General features: G+C 30.2%; 1 protein-coding gene across 3 annotated transcripts; it reads right to left on the bottom strand.

The window, feature by feature from the left end:
- Positions 1-27: 27 nt before the first annotated feature.
- On the bottom strand, positions 28-16,290 carry LOC130440522 (U1 small nuclear ribonucleoprotein 70 kDa). 3 transcript variants are annotated; one of them, XM_056773754.1, is made up of 9 exons: positions 16,176-16,290; positions 15,298-15,654; positions 15,056-15,238; positions 14,925-14,987; positions 13,074-13,155; positions 5,104-5,205; positions 3,550-3,874; positions 2,221-2,393; positions 28-472 (listed from the first exon to the last, which is right to left on the bottom strand). In XM_056773754.1, exons 2-9 carry the CDS (start codon positions 15,439-15,441, stop codon positions 324-326), a joined length of 1,221 nt encoding a protein of 406 aa, XP_056629732.1. In that variant the 5' UTR covers positions 15,442-15,654; positions 16,176-16,290; the 3' UTR covers positions 28-323. The 3 variants fall into 3 exon arrangements, with proteins under 3 accessions (XP_056629732.1, XP_056629730.1, XP_056629731.1); XM_056773752.1 differs by having other exon boundaries at positions 15,298-15,636; positions 16,176-16,262; XM_056773753.1 differs by having other exon boundaries at positions 15,298-16,250.
- Positions 16,291-16,574: the final 284 nt, after the last annotated feature.

Raw genomic sequence — 16,574 nt, 5'->3', positions numbered from 1 at the left:
TTGACTATTGTTAAATACAAAACAGAATTTCGGATTTAAAGAACTTTATTTAATTCATGTGACACACCCTGTGGTTGGTAAACGGGTGAAACAATACATAAAAAATTTCCTCATATAATATAATGAATTTCATGATATTACACTCCACAAATTGATAGGAAATAAAGAAAAATCAAAAATTTTCAAATAACACCAATCACATTAAATATATTAGCATATACCTAAAAAAATTGAGAGTTTTTTTAACTTCAATTAGACTTAAATTAAGCTTTTAAGCTGTGGTAAATCTAACTCCGTGGAATATTTATATGTCATAATGGTGGCTAATTATTGTATTCTCCTTCTTCATAATCGTCCTCGTACCGCCTACCATTTGTATCAAGGTGTGGTTCATATTTTTGTTCATCCTCTTCTTCGTATTTAATCTTTGCAGAATCGAAATCCGCAGATTGATAGTTGGTGTATTCGTAATCTAGAAAAAAATATAATCATTCAATATAATAGAATTAGTACAGTGAACCATAATCTTTGAAATAAGATTATGGAAATCGCTTTTAAAAATGATTATAGAAACTAATAAATTTCACTTAGGCCACAATGAAATTTTATTTTACTAATAGAATATAGAATTGATCTATAGTAACATTGATTGTTATCAGTGAAATGAAACTTGGGATTAAAGGTATACATTATAAACGAGGATTTGGTCAAAAAGTGTCTTAAAGAAAAATGCACACATAACATATAACCTATGCAGTAAATATTTTATCAGAGTTTTAAACCGGTTGCAATCAAATAATAAACAAAGTGAAAAATTAAAATTGTTTTGGCCTTTGGAACATACCGAAAAAATTATTCTAGCCTGAAGGCTTCAAAGTTTGGAGACCCCTGTTTTAGTGGAAAAAGGATATTCACATCGATGGCAAATGGGCAATAATTTCTCACATACAGCTGTGAATCTTAGATATTGACAGCCGTTGGAAATAAAGAGTAAAATTGGGGCAGCAGAGGTGAAAAACCTTAAGAGATACTAGAATGATAGATTCAGAAACTCGCAGTTAAGAGAAGATTTAAAAGTTAAACCCATACAAGAATACATAGAAGAGATAACTAGGATGATGGGGCCACCTACAAAGGTTGGATAATATAGTACCAGCTAAGAAAATTTAGGAAAGTAAAATGTAAAAAAAAGTAAAATTGGAGACTAACAGCTTTTTATAAGAAATTAGCTAAATAAATAAAATTAACAGCCTTACCTACACTCTAGGGTAAAAAATGGAAATATGTATATATAGATTCTAGTGGAGCAATGTTTATTTACACTTACACTGGTAGATTAAAAATAAATTGGTTAAAGAATTTACATTGTCATTTCTATATTCTGTAAAATATTTTATAATGCCATATATTATCCTCGTACATTAAAATTCAAAATGTGTATAATTTAAATGAAGGTTTGAATATTTATAATGCAAATTAAATTTTCAATAATTAAAGTAAATACGGAAAGAGATTCGTCTACTTCACCTTTAGAAGATTACTAGAATAAATGCCATAGTTTCAAGTACCAGTCGCTAAGAAGCGTTACATAAAAATATATGGGCAATGTGTATCTAAGAAATCTTTATTTTAACTTGCTGCAGTATATATTAAAAGTTTTTTTGTGTTACTGTTTTAATATTACGTAATAATATAATATTGTATTATTACATCATAAGTTAGATATTTTTGTCAAGTATTTCTAAACATCACCACCAAGTATTGATAATCATTTAAAACAAATTAAAATCTAAACTTTTTAATTTTCATTAGCACCATTGTTAGTTTTTAGTCCCTCCTGTAAACTCGCTGATGTTTCTTTAGACACAATATTTATTCAGAAGCTGGTGAGTGATAAAAAAACTTAATTTGATATTAACTTATTTATGAAGAACTGAAACTTGATGAAATGTTGGAAGCATATACTATCCGCAAGGCAATACTCTAAGACATCAGACCCTTGTGCTTCACATTATTATCTAGCATTGAAGTTCAGTGCAAATTATGGTTTAATTTGAACAGTATAGAACAATCTAATGCAAACAATGTAAAGTAAAATCACAATAAAAATTCTAAGTTATCTCTAAACTTCCCCATTAAAAGTCAAGTATTAATTAGAATATTGATTTTAGGGCACCCCTTTCATATAAGTAATAAAAAAACAGTAGACACACAACTTACCATCAACTGGTTCTTCCTTGACTCTAACCATATCATTACCCTCATCGGTCTTAATAAATTCAACTCTTTCTATTTTCTCCTTCTCTCTTCTTTCCCTACGTTCTCTCTTACGAGCGTCTCTATCTTTATCTCTAGATTTCGATCTTCTTCTCTTTCTGTCTTTATCACGATCCCTAAAACATAACATAACCAAAACATTCTTATGGTAATAATACTTATTTAACATAATTTGTTAGATGTAAAGAACCCTAAGCATATAACTTATCCAAATCAGAAACGATGTTTGTAACTTCAAGAGTTAAGATAAAGGTTTGTTACACTCACTTCACTTGTGTGTTACAATCAACAACAGATACTATAAGGTGTTCGATTCAAGGCCCAGAGTCTCCTGCAACTAGAACTTCGTTAACCCCACAAATAGTACAAGGAAACTTTGCCAGAAATCATTTGGACAAGGATGGAATGTAATTTTTCTCTCACATGAATCCAGATTTTGCCTATTTGGAAATGATCAACGTGTCCAAGTATACAAAAAAGTATAACGAAATGTTGCTCAATACTGAATACCATATAGTTTGCAATATAATGGAATGGGAAGCAATGACATGGAATTAGAGGTCATCTTGATACTCCAATCCAATAAAGCCTCTTTCGGATGTAATTTAACCACATAATTCACATGAGATATTTCGAATTATTGGAAGTTCTAGCCAAAATGAAATTATAAATGATTCAAAGCATACCCAACTAGTAGGTAATAGTAGAGAAACTATACCCAATAAAACCGGATACTTTCATTGATTTTTAGATGTGATTTCAAACCTTTCATTTGCATTTTTTAATGGAACAATAGTTGTTGAAGTTAAAGAATTTATTAGATTTTCACGTTCATTATTGTTTGGAAAATGATTGGAGTTATTTGGGTCATAGTTATATGATATGATCCCTTCTACACTGATAGACTAGTGGGTAAATGCGAGCAGAGGGTTGTTTCATTTGTTTACAGTTCTCTAAAAATGATTTATTCCTCTTAATTGATTCTATATTAGATCAAAATTTGGTTCTGGGTTAGGATCCACTATAAGCTGATAGATGATGTACTTGACCTTAGATCATAGTTTCTGAAAAATTCTTTTGTTACTATTTCTAAACAAATAAATTTTTGACAATAAAAATATGTAATTAATAGACAGATTAGGAGTTGTCATGTAAATTTGAAAATCAAATAAAAAGTTACATAATAAAATAGGTACTCCAGAAAATTAGATAAAAACAAATTTATTGTTATTGCACAAATTTTAGTAAAAAAAAATTGTAATCAATACTCACCTATCTCGATCTCTTCTACTTTCATATCCGTCATCATCGATAGTAATCTCATCTCTGATTTTGTCCTTGCTTCTTCTTCTCTTATCTCTCCTTGGTGACCTAGATCTACTTCTCCTTCTTCTTTCTCTAGATCGAGATCTCCTTCGATCAAATTCTCTTTCCCTAACTCTATCCCTATCCCTAGTTTCGCGTTCTCGATTAATACCCCTTTCTTCCCTCTCGCGTTCTAACCTGTAACGTTCCCTTTCTCTTTCGTTGTCTTCACGACCCGAATGTTTAATATTCACGTCGGGTCCACCTCTTCTAGTACCACCCAAGCCGCCACCTGAACAAAATAAAAAACATGGTTCTGGTTATAATCCTATGTGAATGTGTGTTGGTAGTAATAGCATTAGCTCCCGCTATTTGCTACAAACTGCATGATAAAAATAAATTATATATTAGTTGTTTTAACAAACTTTATTATCAAAACGAACTTTGTTTCCCATACTTAACCCTTTAACTTATGTGCTTGAGTTAATTAATGCAAATCAATGTTATGATTAATTTTTTATTCTTTCCATTTTTTTAGTAATACAATGTGTTTTTTACATAAAAAAATTGTTTTTAATTGATTTTTACAAAAAATCTGACAGAATTGATGAAAGTTGGTATATTACATTGATGTAGCTCTTGCAGAAAAAGATCGATTCCCTGGTTCCATACTTTTGCAATAAAAAATTAAAAGGTTCATATCTGCGATCACAATAAATGTAATCGAGTGATCTTGGTACACCAATTTTATAAAGATAAAAGATGAACCGATATAAAAATCATACAATCTTTGATGTCAAATTGAAAAGAAGGTTAGGACTTAGGGACCAATTTGCAAAAAATGGACGTTTAGGGACCTAAAATATAAAAAGGGACTTTAGGGACCTAACTAAAAGCCCTCGAACTATCGAAGAGTACTAACAAGAGCACTCTCGGAAAGCACTGTCGCCTTAACAAACACCTGAAGACGCTAGACTTAGCAGATAATGCAGCATGCAGATTTTGTTGCATAGGGGACGAAACCTGTATCCACATACTGTTGAAGTGTGAAACACTACGGAACTCCAGAGCAGTACACCTAGAAGCTTATGAAATAGAAGACGAAGATTTCTGACAGCTACACATTCTGTACTTTTTAAAAGGAGTGGGATTAACAGATCAGGGTTCTCCAGTATTGCAGTAAGAAAGGGGGACACATAGATCTTCTGTGTGGCAGTGTATTTGATACTCCAATACCCACATACACATTGTCGTTACTTCTGCAAGGAATGCTGAATACAAATTTTGGTTCCGGAAATGTTTAACTATATTATTATAACGACAAAAAAGGGGGAAACTGTTCAGTATTCATCCTTAGAACAATCTATTAAATAATTGTATCTTTGTCATGGTTTCTAAGTATAGATTTCAGGATTGTGTGGTATCGATATACAATTATTAAAATATAACCTAATAGAATTTCAAAGATGTAACATTTTATTTCATAATTTCCAACGATGACAGTTCAAAAAAATTACTCACCTAATCTTCTAGGCAGCCATCCTTTGACAGTCCTAGCTCTTTCAACATCAACTAAAACCCTCCTACCATCAATTTTCTTACCGTCGGCGTGTTTGTAAGCAGCTGGAATATTAATTTTTTACATCACGAACGATAATCTCAATACTCTACTAACTTTCAAAGTTGTTTTGTTTATATAAATTCAACATTTGATAATAAAATACAATTACAAATCATCCTGTACTATTGTTTTGACAACAACCACCAAAATCAGTTTACTGGTTTCTTTAGTTCAAAGACTACAGCTGACCAAGTCAGAATAGATTGAATTAATATGAAAATCAAAATCTCAGGTAAATGTTGGAATGATTTTAGAACTCCATCGGTCCTAAGTTTATGTATATCCCGTTTTGAATTGAAAGTTTAAATGACGTCCAATAAGTAAGGCAATTTGTTATTAGTAACGGCATTTAGTCATGAAAGAAGTTTTATTCTTGAGTACAGTCAAAATCTGGTTAAAAAAAAAACGATGATATAAAATTTATATTGGGTAAAAAATTTTGCAAAATTTTATCTCAAATATTTCAATTGATTTTAAAAAAATAATATTATTGATTATAATGTGAACGAGTAATTTAGATTCTCTTGATCAGTGTCAAAAATTATAAGTTACTAGGATTGTTTTCTCAGTAGAGATTCAATTAATTGCTCAGCTGTTGAATAGTTAGATCATAGAGTCGGTTGTATGCCATTTATGACTATTGTTGTAATTGCAAATCATGCATAACTAGGAGAATGATTAACTTCCTAGTTACATCTAGCTCACTTATAAAACTGTTGTCCGACTTTTACTGTTATAAGTTTCTTTCAGATAGAAATAGATGGAGCAATAAATTGTTAATTCATTTGTTCACTTTCTTTTGTACCATTCATTCGATTTATTAGAGCGAAATCAAAAAGAGGAATATAAAAATCAACTTAATTTTTATAATAATAATTTTAATCAAGAATGAAAATTTTGAATTTCTAGAGATAAGCATTAGATAACATGAAATAAGGGAATACGAATACAAATAGAAAATGTTGAGAATGTTTCAAGTGAAGACTGCGAAATTCTATCTATAATTTATAATCCCAAGAAAAGCCATCAGTAAATGATTGATGTCATGCTCACACTTTGCTCTTAATGTAACCCAGAGAAATATAATACAAACGAACCCAAGAAACCAGATGACTGAAATAAATAAACGAAAATAATAAAAAACGACGTTGAAAGTTTACATTAGGAAGGGTAGTTTAGACGTACTAGACCAAAAATAATAAACAATTAACTGTACTTTCAAGAATGTCAATTATACAAGACGTAACCAATAAAATTTCATCCTCGAGGAACCCAAAGACAAAAAAGTTTTTCATAATAAAAAACGTAAAAATTTGGAAGATGAAAGAATTTTAACAAAAAAACTCGTAACTACATACCCGCAACTTGGAACCACTTATTCTTTTTTAATAGCTAGTGTGGAAAATCAATATATTATTTAGACTCATCATTTTCTCTACAATAAGAAAGATTTATTGATAATAAACGATCGTATTTCCAACATTTCATTTTATAAAAACACTTATTTAATACATTTTCCACACATCATGGTCCAGTGTTTCCAACTATATTTTGTGTATTTATAAAAAGTGGCACCGTGGAAGTCAATTAAAAAATCTTAGAAGCGAAAAATCTGGTGATTTAATCGATCCTTTTTCAATGCATCACTGGATTCTACCACCTATTAGATGAACATAATAAATATATTTGACAGTAACTTTATGACTGCAAGGGGTTGAGTGATGAGAATAAATTAATGTTTACTTGAATGTGCTGGTATCCAAGAATTGTATTCCTGGGTATGAATATTTTATTAATATTCATTCATTTATTCAAAATATTAATTTTTTTATTTTGAAAAACTCTTGTTATCAGTTTCTGGATGACAGTTTTTTATTTGGTTATCTGGTATATGAAGTTTATGACAAATATTGAAAGTACAGCAATATTGTGAAGCATTGCTGACTTTTCGATTAAAAACACTAGATCAGTTTCGGAGATACATAAGCAAATTGAATATAATTTTTTAAAATTTCTATATTTAGCAGAACAGATGCACAAGCTCAACATATCTACAGAATGAATACCATTGTTGGAAATAAATATAATACTTATAATACAGAGTGGAATATAAGTTTCTTGTGTATAATACTTATCGACCAATCCTTAATTTTCTATATAAAACCTAATTACTATAACCAAACTCCAATTTTGATATGTAAATCGAAGAACTACACAGATAGTTTACAATTTCTGAAAACTTTTTCAAATATTGTCGCCTCTCAGGAAATAGTTTTGATTTCATGACATTTTTCATCTTGTTTAAACATGGTATTTATGCTAGATTGAATATAACAATGTTTTATGTATAAATTAAACTTATTAAAAGTGTCAACACATTCTGAAAAATATATTCATATTGTGTTGCTTTTTACAAACTACAAACATATTTTAAGAATACCATATCATGTTACTAGTTATAATTTTTTCTCCTCCATATACAGTTCTTCTGTATATAGTTTCCATTGTACAATTTATATATGTTTTGGAAAGGGCAGGACTCCTGCAATTTTTTTACATAACATAATCCGTCTTTATATACTATAGCTTGTATAAGTGACTCCTATATCTTCGAAAATTTTCCAAATTTTCTTTAGTATGAATTATTTTTTTTTCCTTTTTGTATGATCATAAAAATGTGTTTATGTAGGTATAACTTTACTTGCTATGTACTTCATCTAAGGTAGAGTTCCAGTCTCTCTGGTATACTTTCTGCGCTAATTATATTGCTTTGCACTGTGTTTTAATAATTTATGACATAATTGTATAGTATTCAAGGGACTCGCCAATTTTTACCTACGATATTGCTCAAATTATTGACTTTAAATAGGCATCTGATTCAGTATTAAGTAAACACCTGTACAAAGCTCTAGCAAAACTTGGAATACCTAAGAAATTAATAAGATTCGTGAAAATGACACTAAACAAAACCGAAAACATAGTAACCACAGAAGAGAGCTTATCCGAAAAATTCCAAACAAAAAAAACAGGGCGACCCGTTATCAACAGTTTTGTTCAATCTCCTACTAGAGGTGATTCCCAGGGATAGTGGATTACGATCCCAAGGAATGATTTATAATAGCAAAATGCAAGTCCTGGTATATACACCAGAACTACAAAAAATGTTTTTACTATTTGAAAAAATATATGGTCTACATCTCAACAAACATATGGAAATGGGTAACGACTTTTTAAATGACAATCAATTATAAATTACAACAGAGCAAAACAAGAAGTTCCAGATCGATAGAATACCTGGGAGTAACAGTAACAAGTAGACGAAATTAAAGAAATCGGCAGAAGAGTGGCAAGAGACAATAAAACAGTTGGTGCTCTAGAAAACCTATTAAGGTCCAAAGATATCTCAAGGCTAGCGAAACTAAGAATTTACAGTGTAGTTATACAACCTACAGTGTTATATGGTAGTGGGATAAGAGTTAAATAAGATGAATGAAGAAGTAGAACAAATACAGAGATTAAAAGGTTATATGGTTAGACAGAGCTCGGCTATATAGTAAGGGCGAAAAGACTGCTTTGGTTGGGGCAAATATAATAAGAAGAGGGCGTCCATGTAGATGCATGTAAGGAAGTTAGGGATAGCGAACTGGCGCAATGCAGCCATGAAAAAAAGTTGAGAGAGGCAGTAGAGAGCCTTGAAGCCATGGGCTTATAAGAAATCAGCAGAATTAAGCTCATTACTCTTAATTAACACATGGACCAAATCATAAAGAAAGCTAAGAATACAAAAAATAATTTAATCACAGAAAATGTACAAAAATACATGTAAAGAAGTAAGGTGGAGGTGATAGAAAATATAAACTTTGGAAAAACTTCTCATGGGTATAATCTTTGTTATTGAAATTGTTGTTTCCCTAGCCACGTTTCTAAATACTCAAATTTTAAAAACTGTTGAAACTGATCTAGTGATATAGGTATAGATGTAATATACCTACCCATTACTTACGTTAATAATTCATGAAATCATCGAAAAAAGTTCAGAATTGAATATTTTATAATATTCGTCACTGGAAGATGTAGATAATCCTTTTTATATAATAGGTTTTACCTGGTGCGCATTTACTTACTGAGCGCATACCCAATTAAAAGTAAATTTTAGTTAATTAAGGTGTCGTCCGGAAGAAGCGGGAAATATCGTCATTGGAGGCTTAAGAATTAAAATAAGTAAAAGATATTTGATTCTTATATAGTTACTAACGAAAAAAATGAGAATGCCTGGATTAAAATATAGCAGTACATGCAACTGCGTGATAAGCCGTAAATAGAACAAGACGTCATGTTTCTTTAATATTGATAAAAAAGGAAATAAGTTCCACTTACTTTTTCAATAGATCATGAAGTATTCCATAGATTGTTATCAGAATAAAAATGTGAATGAAAGATATATTGAGTTAATTAAATGATATAAAAGCATTTGCTGGATTCTTGAAAGGTAATTCAATATCTGGGAGTGAAAGTATTTATTGCCTATTTGGAAGTGGGCAAAACTTCTTTGTAAAAGACCATTCTACAAATAATCATGTAAATTGGATAGTTTGGATTCTAATAATGATAAAATGAGGTAATTATCTCCCGAATACTAATTTTTGTATTAATTGACGCAAAGTTTCCCACTCCCACCGACAGAAACCAAAATTTCAAAATGAAAATATTTAAAGTGAACTATTGTCATAAATAAAGCTAATTTTAAGAATGACACGTAATTTAATATCCTACCCCGCAATAACTAATTCTTTTAAAATTATATTTGTATGCAGGGTGCTTACCACACATACAAACCTATATAGCCAGCAAAAAGCGGAAGTTTGGGACAAATTCGGCACTACTTAGTTGCCAGCAGGACGACTGTATAAAAAAAATACAAAGAATTAATTTTAGTTTCGTTGTTTTGGATTGAACAAAGTTGCTGGCTACATAAAGATGACTAAAAGAGTTCAATATACCACACATATAAGCAACATTTGTTGATTAGCAAAAGACAATGGGTATAGCTACAAATCAATACTTTCTTAAAATTCAATTTAAATAAAAAAAAAAACAAATTTAACTTACCATAACTACCTGATATGTTTAGTTCAAAAGTTACCTGATATTCCATTATGGAGTACCTCATGAACCATTATTTTTATTTAAAATGTTTCCTACTACAATTTTTATTATATGCAAAAAATTATTCGATAGGTCATTAAAATGGTATGGACATAAAATTATACATTTAATCTAAAGGAGTAAGTATCTTGAGAAACAATTTAAAGTTTAATAAGAAGGGCGGAAAATAATTACCACACAAGGTGTTCCTTAACCGTACTTAAATGCAAATTACATGAACGTATTCGATCTACTAAACTTAACTAAAGCACAAATGCAACGTTTTTAAGCCTATTCAGAAAATCGGTTTTGAGGGGTTTGAATTGTTTTTCCGAAAATTTCTTTTTATTTTTAATTTAGTAATTATATAAATAGTTTACATTCATGTAATTTCACTTTGAAACAGACATCAACGACTTTATTGGAACTTTGAAATACTTCAACGTATTTCAAACAATTCAATGAGTATTTTCCCAATATGTCTATTTTATTTAGAAACACTTGCACGAATTTCCCTTTAAAACTGGAGAGCCATGCGTAATCTCATCACTACACTCTACACTACATGCACTTGTCCACTTTAGAGGGTCTGATTCAAACTCTTGAAGCATGTGTGTGTATAACGTATTTACAACACCTAAAAGTTTTTTGTCTGTTCCTGCTTCAATCTAATCTAGACCATTTTATCCAATTGTTCTATAAGGGCCTAGTTCGTGAAGTTCACCTTTTTTTAGTATAACACCACCTACAAGGATAGCAGCTTGCGTGTGTCATTATGCCGACTAAAATATTTGCCAACTTTAGATCTGTAGCAATCGTTCCATTCCACCAAAGTTATTGATCGACAATTTAACCACAACATCGAAGCATATGTGTAATTTTCATGTGTACTCGCGTCTATAGCTAAGATGAGTGAGTTAGTTTCCGGTGATTCATTTATCTCTGAATAGACACATATATATTAAAAATCCACCTCCCCCATCAATACCCAACTTCAAATTGTCGCTTAGCTTGAATAGTAGCTATGAAATCCTCAAGTTCTCTTTTCAAATTAGGTTGAATATTTTTTCTACTTTTAGAAGCTACTCAAACAACATTAGCTATTGCACAAGTAGTTCTCAGGCTAAAATTAAATGTTTTTATTTTTTTTGAAAATCTTCCAATACTAAGTAAATACTGATTGGGAAATTTGTTGTTTTGGCACTTTTATTTAAGATTTATTTATATTTATTAGATATATTTATTTATTTCATCTAAGAAAGTGATATGATTGAATCATTCTTCGATTGTTTATCAGCTATTACATTGTTTTAATAAAGAAGAAGTAACTTGTTCTTCAACTTTCAAGAATCACTCACAGCTTTTCAAAATTGGTTATGATCATTTAATTAAACCGAAGCATTTACCACACCACTTTTTAACTAAAGACTGTCGTGTGTTTAGTCCATTGTCTAAATAATGAACATGTCCCGATGATCATGAAATTTCACATAGCTCACTTTTACAAGACCTGAGTCAATACAAATAAAGTATAGTCTGGTTGTTTTTCAATGTTAGCACATTGATACATATTCATTTTGCAAGCATTGCACACATTGAATCTCGATTTTCTTTGTGAGTTCTATGGCGATTCAAACTCATTTTTCTAAATTTGAGGAAAACTTCAAACACAATGAATCTAGAATAAATTCAACACGAGATGGCAGTTAGCTAGACATTGAGCATTACTCTGAATTATATATGCTTTGTTTATATCACCTCTCTCTCTCTACTCTAATACCTAAGGGCACTTCGAATAAGATTTGTTTATATTTTGACTCTAGTCTACATTCTACACACTATGCCTACAGCAGTATGATTGTAGATGCCATAATATTAATACTGTTTCCATATCTATATTTTTATATTTTGTACAAGATTATATTAAACACAGGCATTCAAAAATCATTCTATATGTGAATATTTGAAGAAGAATCAAAAGTATTTGTAATACTTTCATATCAATTGATTTCATTATTAACATAGAAAAGGTGAATGTAATGCATTCATATAATCATTGAATGGAAAGTAAAAAAGAAATTTTCAGAAAAACAAATTCAAGCCCCTATTATTTTCCAAGAGCTCGGGAAACCGATTTTCTAAATAGGCTTAAAACGTTGCATTTGAGCTCTAGTTTAAGTGTATACGTAGATCGAAGTAATTTTCATTTAAGTCTGGTTAAGGAACACAGTGGCTCATTGGACATGACTGCATCAGAAATAAAATATTGTTGTATGTTATTATATTGTTGTAAAAAATCTAACAAATTTTATTTATAAATATAAAGTATATAAGAAAAAAAGGAGTGAGTAATCAAGAACATATTAATATTACAAGCGCATTCATACTATCAAAAAATATAAGATTTTTTTCCTGCTTAGCTACCCTAAGATATTTAGTTTAAAAATATTGTCATACACTAATAATTTATCAAAAAATTACCTTTATCAGTACTTGTTTACTGTGATATCCACCTCTACAAAGAAAACAGAAAATATGTATGATTCCAGTGGTTTATTTACTCTGGAAATAATTAACCTTATATTTATCTTAAAAAATATTAGTAGCCATACACATTGATCTAAAAAATATCTAGGTTATATATAAAAGTTGAATTTGACTTTAAATATATAATTAACTGTGGTATTATTGAAATCATATTTTGATATAATGTAAGGATACTTACAGTGCATGTCTCTTTCATGTTCATATTCAATAAAAGCATACCCCCTTGGTTTACCATTGATACTGTTGTGAATCAACAAGATCTGAAAATAAAACATTAAGTATCATAAAAATTTTGGAAAATTAACATTCTGAAATTTACTGCCAAAGCACAACTGAACTTTTTTCACTCGCATACCTTCTAGTCCATTTTGTTTTATCTCAAAAAATCGTGAGAGGTATGTTTGTAGCTCTAAGTATTCATATGCTAAAAAAGTTGTGCTAATCTGGGTCACAGGAATATACAGGAGAACAAGGTATGATGCCAATATTTTGGTGAGCAAAACAGCTAAAACTGCTCTCACCTCACCAGAAAAGTTATGTTTTTGGAGGAGTAATCACTTAAGAGCTGAACTGAAGTACTTGAGCTCTCTAATAGTAATCAGAGACATTCAGAACTGTTCCCTGAGAACTATTACAAAAGGTCTACTATATATTACCAACCTAATTAGAAACCCCCCACATATTCTTAAGGGGTTCCTAATATGATAATGTCACTTTATTGAAAAATTTGGAAGGCAAAAAAACCAGTCCAGATTTTTTTTATGTACATCAGATCTGAGAATACAGAAGAGATGGTGAGAGGTATTTTTCTTCCAATATAAGACCTTCAACTAATTTTTATAAAGGGGTTATCATGATGTGAAGTGGAATATGTTCAATGGCCCTCAGAATTGATGTTGAATAGAAGATCATAAACTGCTCATTGATACATTACAGAAATTTTAAAGCCACATGTTGTTTTTGATGCCCCTTTTATAGGAAATGAGATTGTGTTAATGTGTGATAATGCACATCACCATGTCACTAAAATAGTAAACCAGTACTTTCAAGAAGTGAATATTGTAGTTTCAAAGTGTACTGCACGCAGCCTGGGTTCAAACCGTATTGAGCATGTGTGGAACAGTATTTACAGAAGAGTGAGGTGAGACTTGAGACTCACAGATTTAATAGGAGCTAGCCTTCAACAACTGCAAGACAGCTTCAACAAGAGTTAGCTGAAGCTTGAAATGTAAAAGAAACTTTACAAACTGTGAGAAATGTTGGAATTAAACCCAGATTAGCGGGCACTGCTCCTTAACTGACTAGGGAACACCATATCTCTAGGTTAAGATTTGCACTGGAACATGAAAAATGGAATGTGCAAGATTGGGGTAATGTATTACTAGTTATTCAATTTCATTGCAATTATCAGAAATCACAGTGATGTGATACTTTTAGGCGGAATGTATAATTCAACTTTGATTGATAAATATAGGTATTAAATTGCAGCAATATGTAGAGGAGAATGCTTTTCAAATATTTATATAGCATAGTTTTACAAAGACATTTCTCAGCAACCAATTCAGAAACAAAAGTAATTTCCAAGAAAAACCTCTCGAAAATACCAAGAGAAACGGGAAATGGCCAGCTGTATTTAGATAATCCACACAATTAAATATAAGGCACAATAGAACATTATTACATTTCAGACATTTAATGTCATATCCAAAACTATTCTCAAATATATAGTGCCTTATTTTTACTAAAAATAGCCTAATTATGGATTTGTACCTTATATAGGAAAATTTAAATTCAATAAATAAAATGAGGGTAATTATAAACACATATTGTCAAAAATGTTTATGGTGTGAAATAGAAAATATTCAAATATATATAAATATCTTCATTGGATATCCACTTATTATATCGCATCAATTTTTAATACACAAGTCATTTGATCTAATGTATGGTTTTTTGATGCATGTTATTCATTAAATAGGAATAGAATTAGTGCAATTCAAGATGTAATAATTTGTAATCTTATACTGACCTTTTTAATAGGACCATATACTTCAAATTCTCTGCGAAGTTTGGACTCTGAAGTATCATAATTCTAAAACAATATTTATATATATTACCTTCCTAGTAATACCGATATAAATAATAAGATAAAAAACTTACAATTCTAGCAACAAAAAGTGTTTTAAAGGGATCTGAAGTACTGTTAGGTGCAGAAGCGGGATCCCATACAGCAATTTCTTGTTCCAATTTATAAGCAACTTGCTCAGCTCGTTCTCTTCGTCGCCTTTCTAATCTTTCTTCTCTCGTTTCAACTTTTGTTGGTGGAGGAGTGTCTTTGGGATCCTAAAAGTACATAAGTATTTAATAATTAATTTGTTAATTTACTTTAAAAATATACTCACTTCAAAACTATCTAGAAATTGACTAACGCCCAGGTAGCCCCTATTCTTCTTTTCATGGGGTAACTTAGCGACTGGTGGTAAATATGGTATAGGATCGCGTGGTGCAAATAAAGCTAGTAGATTTGGTGGTAAAAACTGAGTCATCTTCACAAAGTTTTTAATATTTTTAACCTAGTACATATTTGCTATCGTAGTTGAAAATAAACACAACACTTTAATCATTCAATTTCTTCAGTTATTCATAAATTCAACATTCACCTTCTGAGTTATTTCACAAAATGGACGACCATTACATAGAAATGCACTGTATATGCAGACAATGTTGCCACCTCTATGTGTCTAAAATTAGCAGCTTCACTAATAAAATATCAGTAAATTTCAAAATAAGTAGGAAATAGAATAATTAGAAAAATTATATTTTATACAAATATATGTGTTTCCTTGCCACGTTCCCAATATATATATATATATATATGTATCCTTTTTATTACAGTTTTCTTGAAACATCATTTTGACTTTGAATCTGTTTCAGAAAACGGGTAAAAAATTGACTTCTCGATCTATTTCGGTCTATATCAAAATATTTTCTATCAAATATATCTAATATAAAGACAATTTATGAAAATGAAAAATACACATATAAAAATGTATGTCAATCTACTCAATAATTAATTAGATCTACAACAATGTATATCGCCTATATTATACCACACTATATAGACCTTTACAACTGATTTACGGTCATTCATATAGACTGCGTTCGAAAATAGACCATGAAAAATCAGTAAGACAGAATAACTATCACATTTCGTAGTGCTTTTGATAAAATTTTCATTTTTGACTAAAATAAATGGAATAAAGGTATATTATAGTCTCACCTAGTCTACGAAGACATGTAACTTAATTCTTACAATGAAATTATAATTTCCAGATGTTTTATTCTTTATCAGACTAGATTCTAAATTATAACATGAAAAGTGTCATTTAATATTCTTATATATAAGGTGAGATTCACATGAGGATGATAGATTTTTGTGAATAGACCTTGCTCAATAGGTTCTGTGCCATTCTCTAAAACTATATTATTTTAGCTAGTAGAGAATAGAAACGATATTCGCTTATTAATGATAAATGATCACTATATTAGTATCATCATTCCTTATTTTCGACACCATAAATTTAAAGAGATATTTGCAAATCCTCAGTTTGAATAATGTACGCTAGAACCCTAGAAATGTTCAAAACTGGAAAGAACGCGGTCTAAACCCAATATATTT

This window comes from Diorhabda sublineata, chromosome 2 (genome assembly GCF_026230105.1).
Source record: "Diorhabda sublineata isolate icDioSubl1.1 chromosome 2, icDioSubl1.1, whole genome shotgun sequence".
NCBI classification, from domain to species: domain Eukaryota; kingdom Metazoa; phylum Arthropoda; class Insecta; order Coleoptera; family Chrysomelidae; genus Diorhabda; species Diorhabda sublineata.
This window is presented reverse-complemented; position numbering and strand designations above follow the sequence as displayed.

Coding starts and splice junctions, on each gene's coding strand:
- LOC130440522 (XM_056773754.1), bottom strand. CDS start 15,441: ATGACTCAGTTTTTACCACCAAATCTACTAGCTTTATTTGCACCACGC. Junction 13,156..14,924: donor TATATGGTCCTATTAAAAAG/GTCAGTATAAGA, acceptor TTTTATTTTCAG/ATCTTGTTGATTCACAACAG. Junction 2,394..3,549: donor AGTAGAAGAGATCGAGATAG/GTGAGTATTGAT, acceptor GTTATGTTTTAG/GGATCGTGATAAAGACAGAA.